General features: G+C 45.4%; 2 protein-coding genes across 6 annotated transcripts in view; one reads left to right on the top strand and one right to left on the bottom strand.

Annotated features, from left to right (window-relative positions):
• Nucleotides 1-12,492, bottom strand: part of LOC143788530 (uncharacterized) — a 28,706-nt gene extending 16,214 nt beyond the window's left edge. The window contains exon 1 of one of the 2 annotated variants that reach the window (XR_013218659.1): nt 11,363-12,489. The gene's annotated coding sequence lies outside the window, so the exon portion shown is untranslated. Of the gene's footprint in view, nt 1-11,362 lie in introns of both variants that reach the window. The other variant, XM_077278245.1, reaches the window with a different exon arrangement.
• TCF20 (transcription factor 20) overlaps nt 1-26,702 on the top strand; it is a 477,459-nt gene that overhangs the window by 322,571 nt on the left and 128,186 nt on the right. For 3 of the 4 annotated variants that reach the window (XM_077278242.1, XM_077278243.1, XM_077278241.1), the window contains one exon: nt 15,262-20,659. In XM_077278242.1, the coding sequence (XP_077134357.1) occupies nt 15,262-20,659 (5,398 nt within the window). Of the gene's footprint in view, nt 1-12,519; nt 12,619-15,261; nt 20,660-26,702 lie in introns of those variants that run through there. The other variant, XM_077278244.1, reaches the window with a different exon arrangement.

The raw sequence follows: 26,702 nt of genomic DNA, 5'->3' as shown, positions 1-26,702 counted from the left end.
GAAATTACCCAGATGACGTAGCTGTCTCGCGAGACCGCTAAGTCATCTGGGTAATTTTGCCATAGCTGTCTCGCGAGACCGCTAAGTCATCTGGGTAATTTTGCAATGCATCACTGGGAAGCTGCAGCCGCATCGCGAAGAGTGGGACAGCTTCGGTGGACGCCGGAAGGTGAGAATAGCACGATTTTTTTTTTTTTTTCATTATATCTTTTTACTATTGATGCTGCATAGGCAGCATCAATATTAAAAAGTTGGTCCGGGACGGGGCAACACACTGGCACTGACTGGAGGGGAGTAGGGAGGGGGCACTGAATGGAGGGGAGTAGGGAAGGGCGAATTCGCGGCCGGACTGTGCCCGGCCGGCCACGACCAATCAGCGACGCAGGATTTCCGTGACAGACTAAACAGATGGAAGTACCCCTTAGACAATTATATAGATTCTTAACCTGTCAATGTGATTTTACAGTAGCCGCATAAGAATTACCGGCTTTTCAAAGGACACTGGTGCGTAAAACTCAGACAGCACTCGCATAATGCAAGTGCTGTGCGATATTTTTTTTCTCGCACCCATTGACCTACATTTGCGAGTCTCGTCCGAGATGCGCAGCATGCTACGATTTTTTTTTTTCAGTCCGATTTCAGCTGAGAAAAAAAATCGCAGATGAGATGTAGCTCATTGAACAACATTGGTCCGAGTGCAATCCGATTTTTTTTTATCGGATTGCACTCGTCCTTATTTCTCGCAAGTGAGTATGAGCCCTATAACCTAGTGTGCGCTGTCATTGTGCACATCGCACAGTGTAGATATGACATGGACTAACCCAGGCAGGGGGCCAGGCGCCCTAGACCACCCCTTTAAAGTTTTCTGGTAGAAACATACGGTAGTTTTGACCATCAGAATTTTATGCCCCAAACTAATGACTAGAGATGAGCGAACCGAAACAGTAAAGTTCGGCGTTCATACCGAACACCTACTGTTTGGGCACGGACACCAAACACGGACTTCACCAGGACGTCCATGTTAGTGTTCGGCCCCCCGAACACCGGGTGTTACTCGCACTGTCATGTGCATGACAGCATGGCAAACAGCGCCTCTGATCAGCGGTAAAATCACTGCTGGTCAGACAGCCGAGGTTCACACACTGTCAATAGACAGCAGGAGCGCTCAGCTGTGATCAGAGGTATAATGATTTTACCGCCGATTGGAAGCGATGGTTGCCCCATTCAAGTGAATGGGGTCCGGGTACTGTTCAGGTACTTCAAATTTAACTTTTTGTAACTGTTTGGCCAAGCCTGCTGGACCGAACATCCAGGGGTCCGCCCATCTCTACTAATGACGTGTATATAAAGGCGCTTTCATGCTGATTATGTCCTTACCTTTTCCTGTCTGATTTTGGACTCGGCAGGGCCCGCCGGCAGCTCTTTAACATACAAATTCAACTATGGATAGGGCCTCTTTCACACATCAGTTTTTTAGAATCAGTCACAATCTGTCAGTATTGAAAAGACGGATCCTGTGCAGATTGTAAAGAACTGATGCACTGGATCCAGTTTTTTGACGGATCCGTCGAAGCAGCAGCTGCAGGAAAAATGGGTTAGGCTACTTTCACACATCAGGTTTTCAGTGTCAGGCTAAATCCGGCGAATGTTGGAAAAACTGGATGCGGCGCAGATTTTGAAAAACTGATACGACGGATCAATTTTTTTAGACGGATCCGGCTAGCCTATCTAGAGTATTGGATAAAAAAAAAAAATTTGGAGCATGCTCAGTTTAAAATACCGGATCAGGCCGCCGGATCCACCATTTTCCGGATCCTGCACCTTCCGGCTCCCATAGGCTTTCATTGTAGCAAACAGCCGGAAGCGCTGGATCTAGCGCTTCAGCCTTTTTTGCCGGAGACAAAAAACGTTGCAATGGACGTTTTTTCAAGAAACCGGAAGCGGTCGAAACGCAATGTCATCCGCTGCAATCCAGCACGAATACAAGTCTATGGGGAAAAAACCTGATCCGGCGGCAACATTCGCCTGATCCGTTTTTTTTGAAAATTAGCCGGATTTAGCCTGACGGCGAAAACCTGATGTGTGAAAGTAGCCTAAAATGAAAGGAATAGAAATTCTTCCAGACATGCAAAGTTTCAAAAAACGGAATCCGTTGCTGGATTCCATCTTTCGACGGACAGCGACGGATCCTGTGCTCATAGGCTTCCATTATAGCCAACGACGGATGGCGCAGGATCCGTCACTGTCCGACTTTTCAACGTACACAAAAAACGTTACTATGTTTACTAAGGCTACTTTCACACTTGCGTCGGTACGGGTCCGTCGCTATGTGAAATTGTGGCACGACGTTGGCAGCGGATGCAGTTTTTCAACGCATCCGCTGCCCATTCTGAAGTACGGGGAGGGGGCGGAGTTTCGGCCGTGCATGTGCTGTAGAAAATGGCGGACGCGACGGACAAAAAAACGTTCACTTGAACATTTTTTTTGTGCCGACGATCCGCCAAAACACGACGGAAGCGACGTGTGGCCATCCGTCACGATCAGTCGCTAATACAAGCATATGGGAAAAAAACGCATCCTGCGAGCACATTTGCAGGATCCGTTTTTTTCCCAAAACGACGGATTGCGACAGATTGCTAAAAACGCAAGTGTGAAAGTAGCCTAAGGCCTCTTTCACACTTGCGTCGTCTGGCGGCCGTTACAATGTGTCGGCGCGACGTATCGACGGATGCGTCAAAAATAGTGAAAAACGGATGCAACGCATGCAGTATTTCGATGGATCCGTCTCGGATCCGCTAGACTGTTCCGTCAAAAAACTGGATCCGTTGCATCCGTCTTGTCCGTTTTTACCATCCGTTTCATCCGTTTTTTTGACGGATCCGTTTTCCATGCCTAAAAATGGGAGTCTCCCAAATGTGATTGGCTACTGGAAAATAGGGAAACCTATATATTGACTGTTTTTACACCCCATCTTTGACAGGGTTTAGAGAAAGTGGCAGAGATGGAAGGAGTGCTTGTGAAGATTGCGAACATAGTTACTGATGTTATTTTTCAGACCAATAGGCTGGCAATAATAGTTCGGGAGAAGGAGGCAGCAGCAAGAGAGAGGATTCTTCAACAGCGACGTCGCCGCCTATGGATACATCCCATAAACGCCCAGCGAATGACCCGGGGCGTGTATTCAACTCTCTACATGGAGTTGCGGCAGAACCCGGATACATTTTTTAACTATTAACTACAGGAACACTTCGATGTTTTGTTGGAACTTGTTGGGGATGTCATCCGAAGGAAGGACACACGGTTGAGGTGTTCCATCTCAGCGGCTGATGGTGACACTGCGGTAAGCCTATTTGTATTTTTTTTTTTATCATTGTTCATAGTTAATGCCATGTTCTTGTTTTTGTTTTGTTTTTTGCAGCGGGTAACAGGAAAACCACATCAGCAGTGAACATGCTGCAGAAAATACTGCGCTGAAACACTGCGTTGCATTTTCTGCAGCATGTCAATTATTTTTTTGTTTGTGCCCATTCTACAGTGTTTAACACCTGCTCCATAATAGGAATGCACAGACGTAAAAATGCTGGTTTAAATGTGCACTAACACAGAAAAAAACTTATGCAGTGCCGTTTAACAAAATAAAAAAATATATATATATTAAAGATATTATATTTGTGAAAATTGCTTTAAAATGTAATGTTGGTGTTTGCATTTTTTAATATTTTTTTTTTTCCCACAGATTCCTTGCTACCGGAGAATCCCTAATATCACTGCATTACCAGTTTCGCCTTGGAATCTCGACAATTTCAGGAATTGTTAAAGTGACATGCCGCGCACTCTGGGATACTTGCACCAGGAATAGATTCCGAATCCGACTATGGACATCTTGCTGAAGAGTGCGGAAAATTTTGAAAAACTGTGCCATTTCCCAAATTGCTTGGGTGCCGTAGATGGCAAACACATCCGGATTTCAAAACCTGCAGGATCTGGCTCCAAGTACTACAATTACTAAAAGTACTTTTCGATAGTACTTATGGCCATAGCGGATGCCAATTGTAAATTTATTGCTGTGGACATTGGAGCCTATGGCCGCTCAAACGACTCACAAGTCTTCAAAACTTCTCCGATGGGCCGTTGTCTGTATGGAGACACCTATGATTTCCCACCACCAAGACCACTCCCGGGAACATCTGGCCCACCTATGCCATTTGTCTGTGTTGGTGATGAGGCATTCCATCTGTCACCACACCTACTGAAACCTTATGCAAGCAGTGGATTGACCCGAACCAAACGAGTGTTTAACTACAGTTTAACTAGAGCCAGACGAGTGGTGGAGTGCGCATTTGGCATTTTGACCGCCAAGTGGCGAGTGCTGCTAACCGCCATAAAACTACAGACAGAGACTGTGGATGAGGTTGTCAAGGCCTGTGTGGTGCTGCACAATTATGTGATTTCCCAGGAATTAGTTTCCATGGATGATGAGGACTGTCAGACAACCTTGTGGGATTATCAAAGCAACTCTGTTCGTACCGCAGGTTCGGTTTCCAGAATGAGGGACCACTTCGCTGATTATTTCATGTCAAATGAAGGCCGAGTTCCATGGCAAGATGACATAGTTTGAGATGTTTCTTTGATGTCTATGCCAATAATGTTTATGTACCGAGTCTTATGATAATCTTGACACCAAGTTTTCCCTAAAGTTTGGTATGTTTTCTAGTAAACCAAACATGTTATACCTTTACAACGTCTTATGTTTGTGTACCTTTTTTTTATTACTATAGTTAAATGAAGACACTTGACAATAAAAAATTTTTTAAACAAAACCAAATTTTTATTACACTTCTTATTAACAACTTTTTGTAACCAATTTAGCTTAAATTTTTTTTTTTGTACCATTTTTATTAAACAACTTTAACAGGCAAAAATTTACAAATCTGTCAACTGTGGGGTGGAGATACTAACGGTGGGGCTGGAAGGTTGGACCACGTCGATAGTGGGGGAAAGCCTACAGGGTCGGGGTTGATGTGAAGTGGAGGGGGGGGGGGGGATATGAGGCTGAGCAGGGAGGTCAGGTTGGACGGGGTGGTGTGGTGTAGGTGGCAAAGTAAACGGGGAAGGAAAATTTGACAGGGAAGGAAACAGTGGGGAGGACATCTGATATTGGGCCTGGGTTGGGAAACGACAAGTGGTTTGGAAAGGGTTGGTAGGAGAGACAGTGGCTGTGTGGGGAGGTGTGGGAATTGGACGGGCTTGGGTGATGGCCTGCACTAGAGCAGCATGGAAGCCTTGCATTACCTGCATCTGCTGGTCAAGAGTTAGCTTTTCCATTCTCTTGAGCATTGATTGAAAAAAAAAGGTTGTTTGGAGATTCCCTGGCATCTGAATGCAGCCTATCCAATCGACTGCTGAGTTCACTGATGCGTGTTTGCATCATGCTGAACCCAGCAGTCACTTACTCTCCCAAAAGTTTGAAAGCGCTCTGGAAGGATGCATTCAGATGCAGGAACTCAGGAGCATAACTCCTTTCCTGACCCCTCTGTCGCTGCCGCCCCGAACCTAATGGTGTTCTAGAGGTGGCAGGATCAGAGGGGTGGGGTAAAGGGAACGCTAACTCGTCACCAGCAGCTTCAAGTAACAAAGTCTGCGATGATGCTCCAGCGCTGGCGGAGGTTGAAGTGGATGTGGCAGAGGTCCTGGAAGGGCCAGACGAGGGGTCAGAGGGGTGGGGTCTACCGACGTGGCCCACGGTGATGGACTCCTGTGGGATCGCTCCAGAGGGGTCCAAGGTAGAAGCAGGCTCCCGAGTGCTACAGAAGGTGCTGTGAAATAGAGGAAAAATCTATTAATATATTGATAGGAAAAAGCCCTGCCTGAAACAAAATAAAGGTCAGACAGGTAAACATGGTGAATTATTCAATGGGCTGTTGAATATTTACCTACTTCTCAACATTGTTTCCCGGAGGAAGGACAGGTCACAGCTGTACTTATACCGCAGCCTTCGTCGTCCTCTTGAGCCACTCGGGGCCTGCATCTCCTGGTTAAACTCCCTCTTGAAGCGATCCCTGAGTGACCGCCACCGCTTCATAACCCTTTCACCTGTAAAGAGAAGAATGAAATAAAAAATGGGTTAAGTACAACACATTCCGTCCTGCTCCAGAAATTACTGAAATGTGACTACTTACGTTCTCGAGTCTGCTGCCGTAGATCAAGGTCCTCCCACTTGGCCACAATGTTGTCGCATACTTCCTCCCAGAGCCAACGTGTGACAAACTGATCTGCATGCCTGCGGTCAGCCATGTTCCACAGCGGCTCCCGCTTGCGGACCTCCTCGATGAGGCGGTCCACATCAAGTCCGCCGTCCTCACCATCTGAGTCGGGAGCATGCTGTGAAGACTGTGAAAAGAGCAAAAAAAATAAAAAATTAGTACACTGAAACACAAAAGTACCAAGAGGAAAAAAAAAAAAACAACTCACTGCTGGCTGACCGCTGCGGCGATTACGACGCCGACTCTGGGAGCGGCTGGGAGGTCCTTCATGGCGTTGGCCAGAATGGTGCAGCAGACTAAAAAAAAGGAAAAATAATTATGTTGGATGTGGGCATATGTTGTATGTGTACTGTGATGTATGATGATCTGTTTTGTATGTGTTGGGTGCACTGTGATGTGTGAAGCGACTGTTTCGGCACAACTTACACTCGGTGCGCCCGCTCCTGGCATTTCTCCACCCACTCCGTCTCCTTCTGAGAGGCCCTCGGCTGCTTCAGCTTCCTGTGAAAACATAATTAATGCATATAGTGTTTAACAGAAATTTTAACAAGTACACCAAAAACTTAAACATTTTTAATTTACCTCACTACGCAGATGCTGTGGAGGAGGGCTCCCAGAAGAAGACATTTTTTTTTTAGCTCAGTGGTCCCTGGTGTATCTGTAAGCATAAAGACACTTGTAAGCTGATATATAAATTGAATTAGAAGCTTTGTCGTCTTTAATACTTACATCAGGAAAGTGGCTTGCTGGCTCGGTCCCTGCTGGCTGTGGTCCCTGGTGGATCTGTAAGTATAAAGAATTTACACTGTGTTCCAAATTATTATGCAAATAATATTTCCTCATTTTCTCTAAATTACCTATCTGAATTGCAGTCATTGTTATTTTCCAGTCATCTACTATTCTAGTATAATTGCAATGTTTTGGAACAAACTGCCTATGAAAACAGTATCTTTTTTAAAAAAAATAAACACTCAAAATGCATGTTCCAAATTATTATGCACAGCAGAGTTTAACCTTTTTTTTATTTTGAACAAAAAAAAGGTCAATTGTGAAGTTATAAGCATTATCAGCTTATTACAAAATGAAATCAAACAGTTTAAGTGAAAACTTAATTCTAGGTGATGTTACATTTGCACATAGGACCCCTTGTTCGAAAGAAGCTTCCGAACTCTCTCGTCCATTGAATTTGTCAGTTTTTGGATGGTTTCTGCTTCAATTGTTTTGCATGTGGACAGAATACCCTCCCAGAGCTGTTGCTTAGATGTGAACTGCCTCCCGCCATCAGAGACACTCCTTTTGATGATGCTCCAGAGGTTCTCAATGGGGTTGAGGTCAGGGAAAGATGGTGGCCACACCATAAGTTTGTCCTCTTTTATGCCCATAGCAGCCAGAGATGTAGATGTGTTTTTTGCAGCATGAGACAGTGCATTATCATGCATGACAATGATCTTGCTGCGGAAAGCACGGTTCTTCCTCTTGAACCATGGCAGGAAGTGTTGTTTTAGAAACTCCACATAGATTATGGAGTTCATCTTTACCCCTTCAGGGATCATAAAGCGGCCGACAATCTCTCTCCCCATGATTCCAGCCCAAAACATTACTCCACCTCCTCCTTGTTGGCGCCTTAGCCGTGTTTTCATGGGGTGTCCATCAACCAGCCATCCTCCACTCCATCCATCTGGACCATCGAGCGTTGCACGGCACTCATCAGTGAGCAAAACAGTTTGGAAGTAAGTCTTCATGTATCGTTTGGCCCACTGGAGCCGTTTCTGCTTGTGTGCAGTGGATAGAGGTGGTCGACAGGATGGATTACGCACCTCTGAAGGACCCTGCATCTTGTTGTTCTGGGGACGTTGGAGGCACCAGCCGCTTCAAAAACTTGTCTGCTGCTATGACAAGGCATTTTTGCAGCTGCTCTTTTAACCTTACGCAATTGCCTGTTGGAAAGAGTCCTCAATTTTTCCTTATCAGCACGCACACGTGTGTGCTGGGAATCAGCTACATACCTCTTGATAGTGCGATGATCACGATGAAGTGTCTTGGCAGTGTTGATTGTAGTCATGCCTTGACCTAAATACTCCACAATTTGTTGCTTCTCAGCAGCCGACACATCCTTTTTCTTTCCCATTTTGGCAAAAAAATGTAGGCTGCTTAATAATGTGGAACAGCCTTCTTAAGTAGTCTTGCCTTTATTTGGACACCCCTGCCAAACTAATTTGCACAGGTATCTGCAATTGCTTTCAGTGATGTAAAGAGCCCTTGACACACATCACCATCAATGAGTTTAAATGACAAACAAAAAAATTCTAACCTTATCACTCCTAAACTCTTTGTGCATAATAATTTGGAACACAGTGTATACTTAGACCCACAAACCCCCCAAACTAGCTAATGTAAAAGATTTAAAAACTACCCTGCTCAAATGATCTGAGCAATGTTCAAGCAGGCCAACAAACAAAGTTTTGAGAAAGAACCCCAAAAAAATATACCCAAGACACACCAGTCTGAGCTGGATTACCTAGTTCAATAGTATGCGCAAGCAGTGAAACCATTTCCCCCCACCCAAAAAAATATATAAAAATAAATACCCTCATGTAAAATTGAAATGCCTAAACACCAGTTGAAAATGTATTGACCACATATGTGATTTGAAAAGATCCCTTTAAAAATTACTTAAATAAAAAAAAACTATTAATTTTCAATAACCTTTTATATTAAAAAAATAAACCCTCAACCAACTCTGTATTGCATGTGTGTACATTTGTACATACACCACAGTTTAAAATTTACCTTTATGAAATGATACAAATTCTTTTTTAATTTTCATTTTTTTTACCATCACAATTAGGAGCTACAATGCTCTTTATTTTAAATACAAGTACATTAACTGTAAATGTTTTCAACAATACAATTAAAAAAAAAAAATTAAAGAAAAAAAAAAAACACACACAAACACACACACGCAAGACACACGCTCATACCACCATTACACACACACTGAAACCACATGCTGCACAGACCACACTACTTGTTAAATACATCACAGTAAAAAAAACATGCACGCGCACTCACCCAGACGCACGCACGCATACACATGCACGAAAGCACACAGGTGCACGCAAACACACAGATGCACACACAAGCACACGCACGAAAGCACACAGGCGCACGCAAACACACAGATGCACACACATGCACAAAAGCACACAGGCGGACACAAACACAGACACACACACACAGACGCACACACACACGCGTGCACACAGACGCACGCAAAAATGGCAGGACTCACACTGGCTAGCAGGCCTCTAGCTGGACGCTCGCTGGCTTCACACTGTCAGGCCTCTGGCTGGATGCTGGCTTCTCACTGGCAGGCCTCTGGCTGGATACAGGCTTATAGCTGGACGCTGGCAGGCCTCTGGCTGGATGATGGCTGTCTTCTGGCTGGCTCGATGCTGGCTTCTGGCTGTCTTTTGGCCGGAGTCTTGCTGGGACATTTGGGGGTGACGCCCCAGGCCAGGTTTATATAGATTTAGGGCTGTCTGGCCAATTGGCTACTAAATCCTGATTCTGAGCATGCTCAGTGTAAAAAAAAAAAAACATATTCCAGGGCTGGATTCCGTTATATGACGTGTCACGACGGATCCTGCGTCCATAGGCTTCCATTCTAGCCAACGACGTATGCCGCAGGATCCGTCGCGACACGTTTCTCCGACGCAGACAAAAAACGTTACATTGAAAGTTTTTTCCAGATGACGTGTCGCCAAACTCTGACGGATCCAGTGCACGACGGACGAAACGTGTGGCCATCCGTCGCTAATACAAGTCTATGGGGAAAAAACGCATCCTGCAGGCACATTTGCAGGATCTGTTTTTTCCCCAAAACGACGCATTGCGACAGATTAAAAAAAAGGCAAGTGTGGAAGTAGCCTAGAGATTCCAGAATGGAAAAATTATTGATTTGTGTGAAAAACTGGATCCGGTCACGGGATTCGGTCATTTCACCATACGTTTTTGGCCGGATCATTCGCTGTGTGGTTTTCCGCCAGACAGAAAAAAACGTTCCTCTGGACGTTTTCTCTGTCCGCTGGAAAGCTAATTTTTGACAGATCCGGAAAAAAACTGATGAAACGTTAGGACATCAGACACAATGCGGCGCTAATACAACTCTATGAGAAAAAACGGATCCGGCGGAAAAAAAAGGATCAGTTTTTTTAAAAATTCACTGGATTGTGCCTGATGCCAAAAATCTGATGTGTGAAAGTAGCCTAAAACAGCAAAACGGATTTCTACAAGAAACGTAAGGATTTCCTTGGCATTAATGGGAACCTGTCACCTCGTTCTTTCGATATGAGTTAAAAATTTGGTTGAGTAGGGCCTGAGCTCTGCTTTACATCAGTACCTTTTATATCCCCCAATTCCCCACCTTTGCTTAGAAAATACCTTAGTAATCTCTTCGTTTTCGTATGTCCGATGGGCGGGGCCTAATCACCGTCTCTTCCCCCGCTCCTCGGCGTGTTTGAATAGCACAGATCCCATTCAGTTTCTGCCAATTTGCCTCTAGCGCCTGCGCAGTATGCTTTGACCAACTGTGGGCAATGCATAAAATCATTACTGCGCATGCGCCGGCTTTTGACCCAATGCTCTGTGCCCCGGAACATACTGCGCAAGAGGCCACTTCAATGCGCAGGCGCAGAAAACAACAGCAACGCAGGACAGAAGATAAATTAATGCGTAGAGGAAGGCAGGAGGTGGGGAGAAACAGTGATTAGGCCCCACCCATCGGGCCGTCCCAGGGTGATTGACACAGGAAAACAGAGATTACTAAGGTATTTTCTCAGCAAAGGTGGGGAATCAGGAGATATGAAAGGTACTGATGAAAATCAGAGCTCAGGCACTATTGAACCATATGTTTATTGGAGCGCCCCCAGACGTAGGGCAATGGGGTACCCGGTACCGGCTCTCTCTGTCTCGGTCCTGGGGATGTCACGGTGGCTAGACCCGGTCCGTGGCCCTGCTAAGGAGCGTCCAATTAAAGGTGATGGTGAGTGGTGCAAGGCGCAATGAATAACGAAGACACAGGGTTGCAGTCTCTTTACCTTTTACTGTAGGCTTCAGCATCCGCAATCCAGAGCACTGCTAACAGGGCTGGATGAGACCGGCCGGTCCGAAGGCACATCCAGAGTTCCCTTTGCAGGTGGAAATCAGTAGCCTTCCTACTTGTGCCTGTGTGTTGTAGTACCTCCCTGCTGAGCACCACTGGATAGTCCTCACAACTCTTGTATCTGATGTTCTCTCTCTCCGTCCCCCAGATGATATGGACAGGACGCACCCGTATGACGGGGTAGGCCTGGAGCTATTTTATAGGGACCCTAGAGACGCCCCTCTCCCACACCTTGCCTCCGTTGTCTTCGTAGGTGTAAAGGGTGGACAACCAACCTGAAATTAGCTGCCCCTGCCGTGATTCGGAGCAATGCGTGTAGTCAGTACTCCCTCGGTGTTCTGGCCACCGGCTACGTGCCTCAGAAGGATGTTGCCACGGTCTTCGGGCACGACTCCTCCCGGTATTATCTCCTAGTGCTGTGATCTCGTTTCTCACTTCTCCACAATATACTTCGCTTCTTGTCCTTTCTTAGGAGACTGCCGCTATCCAGTGCAGGCGCAGCTCCGTAACGATCTGTCTCTTGCTAGGCCACTGTCAGGATCCCACACCTTAACAGGTCCTTCCTGGAACTCCCCCAGGCTGCTTTCTGACTCACTTCCTATCCAACCCCCAGTTTTACCAGAGTGTGAGGAGTGGCCTAATAGATAGAACCGCTCCCCCTGGTGAGCGGAGTGTGAAGTGTAGTGTGTGACTGTGATACCTGGTCAGGTGAACTCCTTTAATGCAATCAGACGTAACATCACTCCCCTTAGTGGCAGAGCGACATTACTGCAACGACCAGGACTCTGGGGCGCTGCACTTATCATATCGAACAAACGGGGTGACAGGTTCCCTTCAATGCATGGCGTTAGAGTAAAACCTTGTGACTTTTGCACCCTTTGCTGGGTGAATTAGCAGCTGGGCTTGTTCTCCACACATTGGCCTCACAGGATGGAGCCCGGCTTGCTCCTGCTGCACAGCAGCACTGCCCTCTCATCACGGGTCCCACAGAGTGACGTGTGGCTCCGGTGACCGGTACCATTCATCACGGTACCCGTATGACACAATAGCTAGTAGGATGTGTTATCAATAAAGCTAGGCGAAGACAGGAAAAAAAATGCGCCTTTCCAGAAGATACAGGAAGTGATGTCAGAGGATGGCCGTGGTGTGTGTGCAACTGATGAGGGAGAGTTAGAGCGCAGCAGGCTGCAGGTATGGCCCGCCGCACGGCTGCTGGACGAGGAATGCGTGCTGCTGAGCTCTCCTGCCGTCGCGGTGCTTCACAACCATAGCGGTGACCCGATGACGCTCGGAGCGGGCAGTTCCCCGCCTGTGTGAGCTGCGCCTGCGGTGTACACAGTGCACAGCTGTGCGCATTGTGCTGCCTAACCAGGACACAAGGTGTCGGCGCCGACGTCAGAGGCCTCTGGTGGGACTGAGGGGTGGCTGTACGTCCTGTCCCCGCTGCACATGTGCCCTCTGCCAGCTGTGTAGTACTAAGTACATTGTTTCCTGTGCACACAGGAAGGCTACCATTGTCGCTGTCAGTGTAGCCTTTAGTGCAAACATACCTTCCTGCATTTAGTCTGCAACCAGCAAAAAACTGGAATTAATTACTCTTCTTTAGCCTAAATGTGCAGTGTTGAGTGGTTTTCTCTTCACTGGATATACCTTGATTTGAGTGACATACCACATGTCTACAACCTAATGCCGCCCATAATATAAAAAGCTTTAAACCTGAAGACAAGTTGATTTTCTTCTTCCATTACTATAACTAATGTGTTCTAATAATGTGTACAATTGTTTTTGTTATTCAAGGTGCAGGATGGAATTGACATCTTAAAGGGACTCTGTCGGCTCAGAATGACTTCAGACTGAGAACCAAGTCCTACCTCTTGGTGCATCATGGAGAGGCCAATCATTCATATACACCTTCTCACCTGCCTGTTTTCTCTCAATCTCCAACCCTTTTTCATTGATTGACAGCTCTGGCCTCATAGAGCCATAGAAGGGTGGAGATAGATGGAAAACAAGCACCTGGGAAGCTGCTCTTGAATGTCTGGCCCGTCATAATGCAACAAGCGCCTGTACTTTAGTTTGAACAGTCATTCTGTGCTGACAGTCTCTTTTCATTGTATGTTTTCTGTTAAAAATAAAAAAAAAAATGCTCCAGCAGTGGTTGTCATAGGTCACACACAATATGGCACTTCTGAAACACGGCGGGCAGAGTAGATCCTAGGGGGGTGACATACCTGCATCCAGAAGCTACAGAGCACTACTCTCTTGTACAGCCAAGTAACATGCATCGGTTTCAGGGCAATTATCTGTGTACTTTGCATACATGGTTTAGGGGACAGATGTTAAATGAGAATGTTATAGCGGATTTGTCATGGTAATGTTCTCTTGAGGCTAGGGCATATCTCTGTATCTATTTAGGTATACCTATCCCTCAGATAGACTCTATAACAAAGTGAAAGGCTGATCCCATTAAGCTGAGTGGGAGACACTAAGGGTACCGTCACACATTGAAATTTTCATCGCTGCGACGGCACGATTCGTGACGTCGCAGCGTCGTATAATCATCGCTCCAGCGTCGTAGACTGCGGTCACACGTTGCAATCACGGCGCTGGAGCGATGCCGAAGTCCCCGGGTAACCAGGGTAAACATCGGGTAACTAAGCGCAGGGCCGCGCTTAGTAACCCGATGTTTACCCTGGTTACCAGCGTAAACGTAAAAAAACAAACACTACATACTCACCCGTCGGTGTCCTTCAGGTCCCTTGCCGTCTACTTCCTGCTCTGAGTGCAGCCGTACAGTGAGAGCAGATCGCAGCACCGCTGCGCTCTGCTCTCACTTTCCGGCCGGCACTCAGAGCAGGAAGCAGACGGCAAGGGACCTGAAGGACACCGACGGGTGAGTATGTACGGTTTGTTTTTTTACATTTACGCTTGTAACCAGGGTAAACATCGGGTTACTAAGCGCGGCCCTGCGCTTAGTTAGGCTACGTTCACATTAGCGGCGAGCGCCGCAGCGTCGGGCGCCGCAGCGGCGCCGCATGCGTCATGCGCCCCTATATTTAACATGGGGGCGCATGGACATGCGTCGCACTTGCGTTTTGCGCCGCATGCGTCGCTGCGGCGCCCGCGTCCGGGCGCAGAGGACGCAGCAAGTTGCATTTTTGCTGCGTCCAAAATCCATTTAAAAAAGGACGCATGCGGCGCAAAACGCAGCGTTGTGCATGCGTTTTGCTGCGTTTTTGTTTGCGTTGTGCGCTGCGGCGCCGACGCTGCGGCGCACAACGCAAATGTGAACGTAGCCTTACCCGATGTTTACCCTGGTTACAAGCGAAGACATCGCTGGATCGCTGTCACACACAACGATCCAGCGATGTCAGCGGGTGATCAAGCGACGAAAGAAAGTTCCATACGATCTGCTACGACGTACGATTCTCAGCAGGGTGTCTGATCGCAGTAGCGTGTCAGACACAGCGATATCGTAACGATATCGCTAGAACGTCACGAATCGTAACGTCGTAGCGATGGAAATTTCAATGTGTGACGGTACCCTAATTCGTTATCTCACTTTTGAAGATCCTGTTTAAGGTACAGTTCAGTGGATACACAGGCATATGTAGGCATCTATAAGCAGTAATAACAGCAGTCTTTGCCTTATTACATGCCCATAGTTATTATATGTTATAGTTATATTTTCAAAAATTAAAGTGACAATATGGTTTATTGGCCTTTTTTTATTTTTTATGTATCTCGGTAACCTGAACCTGTAGTAATTATTTATTAGTATGTATTTCTTGGAATTGTTGTAATATGTATTTCTCTATTTTATTTGTATTGCAGGAAGAGAGAGCTTGGCACCATGCAGTCTTTCCGGGAGCAAAGTAACTACCATGGAAATCCGCCTACTTACCCACCAGAAACTCATGGACCCTCAAGGCTGGAGGAATTCAGCCCCCGACAACAGACTCAAATTTTCCAAGGCAGCTATGGAGGACGTCGTAGTGGGGCAGCCACACCTAATGCTTCAGCTCCAGGAGAAAACGCTAATCTGCAAAATTACCAAGGTTACCGCAAAGAATCAGGTGATTTCTATTACCTAGGCAGCAAAGAAGCTGACACCACAGGGGGTCAGACACAACAGCGTCGACTACCTGGACCAGTTCAAAGTTATGGTCCACCCCAAGGGAATAGCAGTACCAGCAGCACTGGCTTCAGCGCTCACTATGGGAGAGAGAGTCACCATAGCCAATTTGCAGGACAGCATTCGTCTCCAGCTGGTCTTTCTCAGTACTCACAGGATTTTCCTGGGTCCTTCTCTCCAGGTGGTGGACAGTATTCATCACATGTTTCTAGTCAGCAGCTTAGGCATCAACTTTATCAGTCTCATCAACCTATTTCTCAACCTGGTAATTCATCTGCATCCACAGGAACTTCACATCTGCAGCAGATTCAACGTTCTGCCAATATCAGTTCTCCTTCTGGATATCCCCTTCGAATAGGGCAGTTTGGTCAACATTATCAGACTTCACCAGGGTCATCATCTAGTTCCTTTCCTCCACAGAGGTTTGGACAATCCGGAACAAACTATGAAGACTACAGCCCTGGAGGTACTAGCACTCCATACGAGAGTCATTTGTCTGGATCCTCTTATGGGAGTCAACCAGGATATAGTAGCTATTCTAGCCAGCACTTAAAAAACTTTGAGGCAACTAAAATGCCTCAAGGAGGAGCTCAGCAACAGCAGCAGCAGAACCCTTCTCATTTATTGCAGTACTCAAACTCCTCTAAATTACTATCTCAAAACCAAGCTGGCCAGTATAATCAATCTGAAGTTCCTGTACGTTCGCCTATGCAGTTCCAGCAGAATTTTAGCCCAATCTCAAATCCTTCTCCAGCTGCTTCTGTAGTACAGTCTCCAAGTTGCAGTTCTACGCCATCACCTCTGATGACCAGTGGTGAAAACATTCAGGGTGGTCAAGGAAATGTCCCTCTTCAATCCAGAAATCGTATATTGTCAATGATGCCACAATTAAGTCCTAACACGCAAACTCCAAGTTTTAAAGGTTATGGTGTAGAAGGTCAACGCGAAAAGTGTTTAGCTGATCCAGGTTTGAGTAGTCTTAATGCACTTAGCAGCCAGGTTGCCAACCTGCCTAATACAGTTCAACATATGTTGCTTTCTGATGCTTTAGCACCTCACAAAAAAGGTGGTAAACGGACTTCCAGGAAAACGGACAGCTGTGCCAATTCTGAAACCTCATCTCAAGCTGAAGAGCAATTGAAATCGCCAATGGCAGAGTCTTTAGATGGCAGCTGCTCCAGTAGTTCAGGAGATCCAGGTGAAAGGGTAAGACAGCTAAGCGGCCAGAGCACCAGCTCAGAAGCCGGTTATAAGGGACCTCCTTCAGAAAAACAACCATCACCTGTTCACACTTGGCAGAATGAACCTTTGGGAAAGACTGCTGTTCAGGATATTAATGCAATCTCCGAGCCAGCAGAAAACTTTCAGGAAATTTCCAAGCCAAGTGAAAAGTCAGTTGGAGTTATTGTTTCAACAGAAACTATTGCAAATAGATCAGAGAAGGGAATTGATGAGGCCACAACACTGATAACTAATGATGATAATCTAACACCACAGCCAGAATTGCCTGAAATAGCAAAAGAGGAAGATCCCAAGACTTGTCCAAATGGCCAAAATGGAGAACCTAATCCTGGTGATTGTGTATCAAGTACAGTAGCTAATGTATCCCTATTAGAAACTGACAAATCTCCTGGTGAAGCTGGATTTGAATTCAAGGAAGCATCATCTAATTCTCGAAATGCTGTCATTTTACCCCAACAGCCGAAAAATTCAGATACAGGGACATTTGTTGGGCAAAGTGAAAGGAAAATGGGAAGAAATGAGAAGTATCCAAGCCTTTTGCAGGAAGTCCTTCAAGGACACCATCAGCAAGAAAGAAGATATGTAAGAAATGCACAGGAACAACCAACAGTTACTGAAAGTCCTGATGTTCCCTTAAGGCCTAATGTTCTCATGAACCAGACCAATGACCAAGCTAATCGCAGCATGCTTGGAAAGACTTTAGCCCCACATTTAGAATCCTCACAATGGGGACAGTGGGATAGAAAACACACATCAGAAATAAGACAAATCAATTTGGCAGATTATTCTAGTACCAGAAAGATTGAGGGAGAACCTCCAGTATCCTGTCATGAACACAGCAGTGGTCCTTCAGAAAGAAGATCTGTTATCTGTGATATCTCCCCACTTAGACATCTTGTGCTTGATCCATCTAGCTCTCATCATGTTGCCTCTAGTCAAGAAAGACCTCAGGAAGGCAGAGCTGGACAGTCTGTTATTTTGGCCAGTGGAATGTTGTCTTTGGAAAAGTCAAATAGCCAAAGTGGAGTTGCTAAAGGAGAAGAAACAGAGTCTTCAAAGATTCTCAGAAAACGATCAGGAGACCAATGTCTGCCATACAGCTCAAAAGAATCCCCCAGAGGAAATGCAAGTCCACGATCCATGACATTTGACTCCAACCAAGAATATAGTTCTCATGGCCGTTCATCTAATCCTAAAAGGGGACCCGGGAGAGTAGGAACTCGAGGAAGATCGCCTGCTCAATCTCAAGATCTTAGTGATAAATTAAAATTGTCCCCTGCAAGAAGTCGTGGTTCATCAGAGATTCATCACATGACTTCAATAGGTCTTTCAGAGCGAGCTAGTCGTGAGGCTTTGTACTCTGCTTTCTTCCAGAATGCTGATAACTCTGCCCTTGGTTACCATACTAACTCACGATCAAGTTCTTATGGGGAGCCTCATCCATCATTTACATCATCTTTGCATTACAAAAGACCGATGTACCAGCAAGAGGAATACAAAGAATGGTTGGGAAGCTCTGCTCAAGCAATACTGTCAGCTTCGCAGCATCGTCAGGATGTACAGAGAAAAAGTCCCAGACAGGAGTCCTTTCATGTTCGCAGTCCCGTTAGGAGTGAAAATGAAGGGATTGCATATGGCCAGGCAGGTTCCTTTCATGAACCTGGTAACTTAGATTTTAGTCGCCAGATGCATATATGTGAAAGTGCAACTTCTACTTTAACAGCTGGAGACTTCAAACAAAATATTCAAAAAACTCCTCCAGGAGATTCTGCTGGTTGGCACCTAGGGCGACAGTCTTCTGCAAAGAAAGCTGGTTCTCCAGCTAGTGCCAATCAAAAGCCATTCAGTCCTGTTCGGGATTCTGAAACACATGGTCATAGATCCAGTGAACCAACTGAACTTTCTAAATCTGGGTGTAGTACTCATCGGCCTTTAGCACCTGAAGAGGTATCTCACCATAACCCTTTAATTATGAGAAGAAAAGTACGTTCATTCATCTCGCCTATTCCAAGCAAAAGGCAGTTGTCTGAAGAGAAAGCACGTCCTATTATTGGCCCTTTAAAAGATGGTTCTGACAGAACACTTGGATCACACATTCGATCACCAAGAGGAAATGACAATGAATATTTATGTATGACAGAAGAGCAAACCAAGTCTGGTCTTGCGCAAAGGAGCCCCACAGCAGTGACTCTTTCAAGTCCAACCAAGACAAAAATTCTCCCTCCACGCAAAGGAAGGGGTCTTAAGTTGGAAGCCATAGTGCAGAAAATTACATCACCTAATGTTCGGCGTACTACAGCCCAGAGTATCTCGGAGAGTGTAGTTGAGCCTGTAACACTTGATGATATTCTGTCTCTCAAGGGTAGGAGTTCTGAGGCTAGTAGTTCCATGGAAGAGACAGCTGAAAGAATAGTGGTTACTGTGTCAGACATTTCTAACAACGAGGATATAAAAATTCAAAGTCTTTCACCAAAGTCTTTTGAAGCTTGGCCTGTTAATGATGACAAACAGATTAAAAAGGAAATTGAAAAACAACTTCTAGAAGACAAAGAGCTCCCGCAAGCTGGGCCTGTAATACAGCAGGCACCCAACCATTACTTGGAAATGATGGGAAACTCTCCAGCTTTAGAACAGAAATGCTCGTTGCCACAGATTCAACCTCCTGAGATGACTGATAAGGAGAAGGTAGTAAATGCACCGTTTCCTGTTATCCCTAAGCAAGGTATTATACCCCCAAAAGGATACTTTCCATCTGGGAAAAAGAAAGGTCGCCCCATTGGTAGTGTCAACAAGCAGAAAAAGCTGCAGCAGCAGCTTCAGCAACAGAATGCTCAGCAGCAAGTGCAAGACCTTCAGCAATATCAGTCTCCTATTGCAGCAAGCATGGCACCTCTTTCTCCTCCACAAAAAACACAGCTAATACCAGAGCAGGTCTTAGAGTCTGAGCCTAAACCAAAAAGGAGGCGAAGGGAAAGAAGGAAGCAACCTGGAACCACTAGGAGGAGGAGGGGAAAGCAAGCAGCTCCTATTATGGCTCCCATTGAACCAGAGATCAAATTAAAGTATGCCAGTCAAACACTTGACAAAGCAGAGACCAAAACCAAATCCTTTTTCCCCTATATTCATGTAGAAAACAAGGAAGAGTTAGGCTTGTCTTGTATCATTATCAATGCTGAAGAGGAAGAGCAGAGATGGAGAAAAGTATCTTCTGTACGAAAAGATCAAAGGTCCTCATCCTCACAGCCTTCTGAGAGTAAAGCTCTTCCAGTCTCAAGCTTTATGGTACAGGGACCAGCTATCACAGAATCTGCATCAGTTGGTCACCTTGTCTGCTGTTTCTGTGGAAAATGGGCAAACTACAAAAATCTTGGTGATCTTTTTGGTCCTTTTTATACACAGGAATATGCATCTACTCTGTCCAAAAACCCACCACCCAAAAAATCATCCGAAACCCCCAAAAAAGTGAAGGTTCGACACAAAGATACATTGGATGGTTCTAAGAGTGACTCTGATGAAGAAGAGGAGGAGGAGGAGCCACAACAAGCCAGAGAACATCGCAGTTTGTCTGCACATCCCCGTTACAAACGCAGAAATCGTTCTGGAGACTGTGCTTCAAGGCATGCTGTACCTTCTCGTAGAAAAACCACTGATTCTTGTGAACTTGGCTCGTTAGACTCAAGTGGGTTAGTCACTACAGATGGAATCCCTGAGCAAGGATTTCAGATCCCCCAGCTACCTCTTGACAGCAATGAATTCTGGATGCATGAGGCATGTGTCCTGTGGGCCAATGGTGTCTATTTTGTTTGTGGACGATTGTATGGATTGCAAGAGGCTTTTGACATTGCCAGAGAAATGGTAAGTGAGTTAAATATGTCATTTTCTCTTGTGTACCGTAGTGTTTTGGTTTATTATTTTTTCTCTTTTATCATGAGAACTTGGGTACCCCTCAAGGGATGAGCAGAGAGAGATGATTGAACTGAAGAGATCTGACAGATTTGTAGGGTGGTTGCGGTAGAGTGGGGTCACAGAAGGCAGGGTCGCCGCTGTGGGAGGCCGACATCTGTGGCAGGAGTAGGGTGATGTTGCTGGCTCCGGGGTGGGAGGAGGGGGTGTCCCAGCGCTCCGAGGCTGTGGGCCATGGGTTGTCAGAAAATGTCGGCAATGAGCGGAGTCCTCGCGCTTCCCAATGATTTCCCAGCTGTGGGCTTCGGGAAAATGACCACCGGTGGTGGCTCATGCGTAGATTGAGATCTCTGCTCCATTGAATGTCTGCTATAGTTTTGATGAAACACCTGTTTTATCAGGAGGCGCTTAAGGATGACTAGTATACCTACAGCACTGTAGCCTCTACTTTCTCTGATATATGGTATACAGAGGGAAATGGTATAATATCCACTAATGAACTTATAACATAAATTCTCTTTCTCTAAGTCTGTCTAAACCTTTCAAGACAGTTAAGGGGAATTTGTCACCTAATCTGAGAGCAGCATGATGTACAGACAGAGAACTTGATTCCAGAGATGTAGCACGTATTGGGCTGCTTAGTGTAGTTTTGATAAAATCACTGTTTTATCAGTAGGAAATTATTATTAGAGGACTAGTAAACTTACTGCCAAGTAGTCAAGTATATTAATGACCTAAGTATAACCCTGCCCCCACCACTAACTGGTAGGTTTCTGTGTACACTATACGTTGGCAGAAAGCCGCCAGTCGGTGGTCAGGACGGGATTATACAGGGCTCGGCATTCAGAGAACTGCTGTAAGTGATTTTCATCAAACTGTCAGCAAGAAGCCCGGTAAATGACACATCGCTGTAATCTGTCATCATCCTGCTCTCAGTTGGTAACTTGGTAACAGAACAGTTTATTCATAAATTAATAGTTTTCATGAAAGATTAATAGAGAGATGTTTTTTTTGTTTTTTTTTATTTTCCGCAGTTTCAGAATTTGAAGCTTCCATGCGATCAATCCTTTTGCTATATGTTTCAAGTTTTATGATTAACTAGCTGTTTCCAGCTAATGCTCGGCACGCTCATTGCTATCTAATTAACGCTGCTGGTGATTAAACTAAAGTAAATAATGACAACAATCCTACGATTTAGTCGATATTGTTGTTGATCAGCTACTGCATTGTTGTCCGGATTTTCCTGCGGACTGTGAGATGGACCTGGCGACTCTTCTTGGCTCAATTTGTTTGGGAGAATGCGGATGCAATTAAATGTACATTTACCTTGGCTGAAGTGGTTGAATTACATAGAAAGGAAGTGCTGCGTGTAGTAACGTGGGGGGGCGGAGCCTCGTGTGGTAATGTGTGGGGACGGAGCCTCGTGGTAATTTTTGGGGACGGAGCCTCGTGTGGTAATGTGTGCGGATGGAGCCTCGTGTGGTAATGTGTGAGGACGGAGCCTCGTGTGGTAATGTGGGGGAACGGAGCCTCGTATGGTAATGAGTGGGGACAGCGCCTCGTGTGGTAATGTGTGGGGACGGAGCCTCGTGTGGTAATGTGTAAGGACGGAACCTCGTATGGTAATGTGTGGGGACAGGCTCATGTGGTAATGTGTGGGGACGCAGCCTCGTCTGGTAATGTGTGGGGACGGAGCGTGGTGTGGTAATGTGGGGGGGGGTGGAATTGTGTGGTGATGTGGGGGGCGGGATTATCTGTGGTGATTTGGTGGGGGGCGGGATTATGTGTGGTAATGTGGTGGGGTGGGATTATGTGTGGTAATGTGGTGGGGGGCGGTATTATCTGTGGTAATCCCGCCCCCCACCACATTACCACAGATAATACCGCCCCCACCGCATTACCACACCCAATCCCGCCCCCCACCACATTACCACACATAATCCCGCCCCCCACCACATTACCACACATAATCCCGCCCCCCACCACATTACCACAGATAATACCGCCCCCCACCACATTACCACACATAATCACACCCCCCACCACATTACCACACATAATCACACCCCACCACATTACCACACATAATCCCGCCCCCCACCACATTATGTGTGGTAATGTGGTGGGGGGGTGTGATTATGTGTGGTAATGTGGTGGGGGGCGGTATTATCTGTGGTAATGTGGTGGGGGGCGGGATTATGTGTGGTAATGTGGTGGGGGGCGGGATTATCTGTGGTAATGTGGTGGGGGCGGTATTATGTGTGATGTGCTGGGGGCGGGATTATGTGTGGTGATGTGGGTGGGCGGGATTATGTGTGGTGGTGTGGTGGGCGGGCGGGATTGTGTGTGGTGATGTGGTGGGGGGCGGGATTTTTTAGTAATGTGGGGGGGCGGGATTTTTTGGTAATGTGGGGGGGCGGGATTGTGTGTGGTAATGTGGGGGGGTGGGATTGTGTGTGGTAATGTGGTGGGGGGGCGGGATTGTGTGTAATAATGGGGTGGGGCGCAGGATTATGTGTGGTGGTGGGGGCGGAGCTACTGTGCAGGGGGCGAGATTAGCGAGTAATCACGATGATATATATATATATATATATATATATATATATATATATATATATATAGATAGATAGATGTTATCAAACTATTTTTGCATGATATTTAATTGCCTCTCCATATTTAACTGATTTATTTTATTAGTCTGTCCAAATTTAACTGAATTGATTGGCTAAAGAATTTAAGTAGATTCTTCATATTATCCTGGGTAATTGCTATGCCTCTAGCAGGAGAAATATTTGCCCAGGTCTCCTCAAATGAAGGTGTATGTGCAGAATGCCTCTTTTTTTGTTATTGTTTGACTCTTGAGTTCCACAATCTTTTCTTGGACTTTGTTTGTTTGGGCTGCTGGAATAAGTTGAATGGGATGAAGCCTCGTCCTCCTGATCTGAAGCATGTGGCATTGCTGTCTTCTTAAATTTATCCTTATCTTTGCTGGAGGCAAGTAGTTTGGTTTTACAACAAAACAATATTGTGTCTGCTAGACTTCCATTGTTGAGATCATCTAGTGAATGGGATCTGAATAATCTAGGGTTTTTGTTAGAATCCAGGGGTTTAAGTGTGTTGCTTGAGGAATATGGGATATTGAATTTAGGATCTTTAATAAATGTTAGTACACTGTCCTCCAATACTTTATTCTTTAAGCGCTATTCACTCAGTCCCTGCACTGTGATGTGCCTCCTCCATAACTGTAAGCCCCACATCACAACACTTCTCAGATCCCTCAGCACCTTCACTGATTGCCAGATTGTACTGGGTTGAGAGAGCAGATCTTGCCCCCCCAGTTCCTTGTTTCCCCATCGGGTATCTCTCTGAGGCTGGGAGTGGGGAGGATAAGTCAGGCTACCACACTGGGCAGCTGTGTAGCTCTTCCAGAATTAGGAGTCATATGAGCAGGGGTAGTTATAAACCCCTGAGCAAGTGACTTTATGGGGACATTACAGTCGTGCAAAGTCTTATGTGACTTACCCTTCACATGAGGGGAACGACCGGCAGACAAAAGCTTCTTTGTAGAATTCTTGGGCATCCCGGGACTCGTGTCTCAGATATGATGAATCAGGCAGTCCAATTATCCAAAAATATAGTAATTTGATCCACTTTTCTTAGTTTTTTTGTCACTTTTTCATAATCTCCTGCAGTAGCTCAGTGAATGTATGTCCTAAATGTACTGAGTCCAGGCCATGCGTTTTAGCATTAAGGTCAAATTTTGACCTAATGACCATTCCAATTTTTTTAAATCTGACCAGTGTTACTTTGTGGTAATAACTGTGGAACGCTTGAACGGATGCCACTGATTCTGAGATTATGTTGTACTTCATAATACTTGTAACTTTTGTTCGATATGACTTGCTTTTATTTGTGAAAATATCTGAAATTTGGCTAAAATGTAAAACCTTTTGCAATTTTCAAACTTTTAATTCTTATGCCCTTAAATCAGAAAGTTATATCACACAAAATAGATAAGTAACTGTTAAAGGAAGGGGCTTTCCTCCACAAATTACTAAACTTATAGTATCAAAAGGGGGAACTCTCCTTACACCTCTGTTGAAGTCCTATATTAACTATTATTGCCAAACTTGACTATTAACCCCTTTCTGCCAGCTGACAGAATAGTACGTCAGCTGGCAGATCCCCTGCTTTAAGGTGGGCTCCGGCGCTGAGCCCACCTTAAAGCCGCGACATGTCAGCTGTTTTGTACAGCTGACATGAGCGCAATGAGCCATTAACTAGTTAAATGCCGCCATCAAGCGCTGACAGCGGCATTTAACTAGCGCTCCCGGCCGCGCGGCTGGAGTTGCTCGCAATGCTGACCCCCGTCACATGATCGGGGGTCAGCAGTGCATTGCCATAACAACCAGAGGTCTCCTTGAGACCTCTATGGTTGTTGATGGCCGAATGCTTTGAGCGCCACCCTGTGGTCGGCGTTCAAAGTACACGACCATTTCTACTACATAGAGGTGATCTGTACTTCACCTCTATGTAGCAGAGGTGATCGTGTAGTGCATGCTTCTAGCCTCCTATGGAGGCTATTGAAGCATGCAAAAATTTAAAAAAAAAAGTGTTCAAAAATATAAAAAAAATAAACAATATATAAAAGTTTAAATCACCCCCCTTTCGCCCCAATCAAAATAAAACAATTAAAAAAAAATCAAAAATACACATATTTGGTATCGCCGCGTTCGAAATCGCCAGATCTATCAATAAAAACAAAGGATTAACCTGACCGCTAAATGGCGTAGCGAGAAAAAAAATCAAAACGCCAAAATTACGTTTTTTTTGGTTGCCGCGACATTGCATTAAAATGCAATAACGGGCGATCAAAAGAACGTATCTGCACCAAAATGGTATCATTAAAAACGCCAGCTTGGCATGCAAAAAATGAGCCCTCACCTGACCCCAGATCACGAAAATTGGAGACGCTACGGGTATCGGAAAATCGCACAATTTTTTTTTTTGCAAACTTTGGAATTTTTTTCCACCACTTAGATAAAAAATAACCTAGACATGTTAGGTGTCTGTGAACTCGTAATGACCTGGAGAATCATAATGGCAGGTTAGTTTTAGCATTTGGTGAACCTAGCAAAAAAGCCAAACAAAAAACAAGTGTGAGATTGCACTTTTTTTGCAATTTCATCACACTTGGAATTTTTTTCCTGTTTTCTGTTACACGGCATGGTAAAACCAATGGTATTGTTCAAAAGTACATCTTGTCCCGCAAAAAATAAGCCCTCACATGGCCATATTGACGGAAAAATGAAAAAGTTATGGTTCTGGGAAGGAGGGGAGCGAAAAACGAAAACAAAAAAACGGAAAAAGCTCCGGGGGTGAAGGGGTTAGTTAATATCCACTTGATATACCTCAGCGTTATCTTTTCCTTATACTATCTACTAACTGAGACAGTCGTGTATCAATAAAGGATATTTATTACACCACACACAAGTCTGCAGTCTATAATATATATATATATATATATATATATATTTACTAGATGGTAGCCTGATTCTAACGCATCGGGTATTCTAGAATATGTATGTAGTTTATTTATGAAGATTTTAGAATAATACATTGAATACACACGATTTGGCCGGCCGCGACCAATTAGCGAAGCTTGGTTCAAATCCCGTTCCAATTTGCGGCCGGACTGCGCCTGTCGCTGATTGTTCGCGGCCAGCCATGTAGTATATAGCACAGCCCACGGAGTATATAACACAGCCTACGGAATATATAGCACAGCCTACGGAGTGTATAACAGCCCACATAGCATATAACACAGCCACGTAGTGTATAACACAGCCCACGTAGTGTATAGCACAGCCCACGTAGTGTATAGCACAGCCCACGTAGAGTATTGCACAGCCCACGTAGAGTATTGCACAGCCCACGTAGAGTATTGCACAGCCCACGTAGAGTATTGCACAGCCCACGTAGAGTATTGCACAGC

Source organism: Ranitomeya variabilis, chromosome 8 (assembly GCF_051348905.1).
Source record: "Ranitomeya variabilis isolate aRanVar5 chromosome 8, aRanVar5.hap1, whole genome shotgun sequence".
NCBI lineage: Eukaryota > Metazoa > Chordata > Amphibia > Anura > Dendrobatidae > Ranitomeya > Ranitomeya variabilis.
Note: the sequence above shows the minus strand (reverse complement) of the source record. Positions and strands in the feature narration are given on the sequence as shown.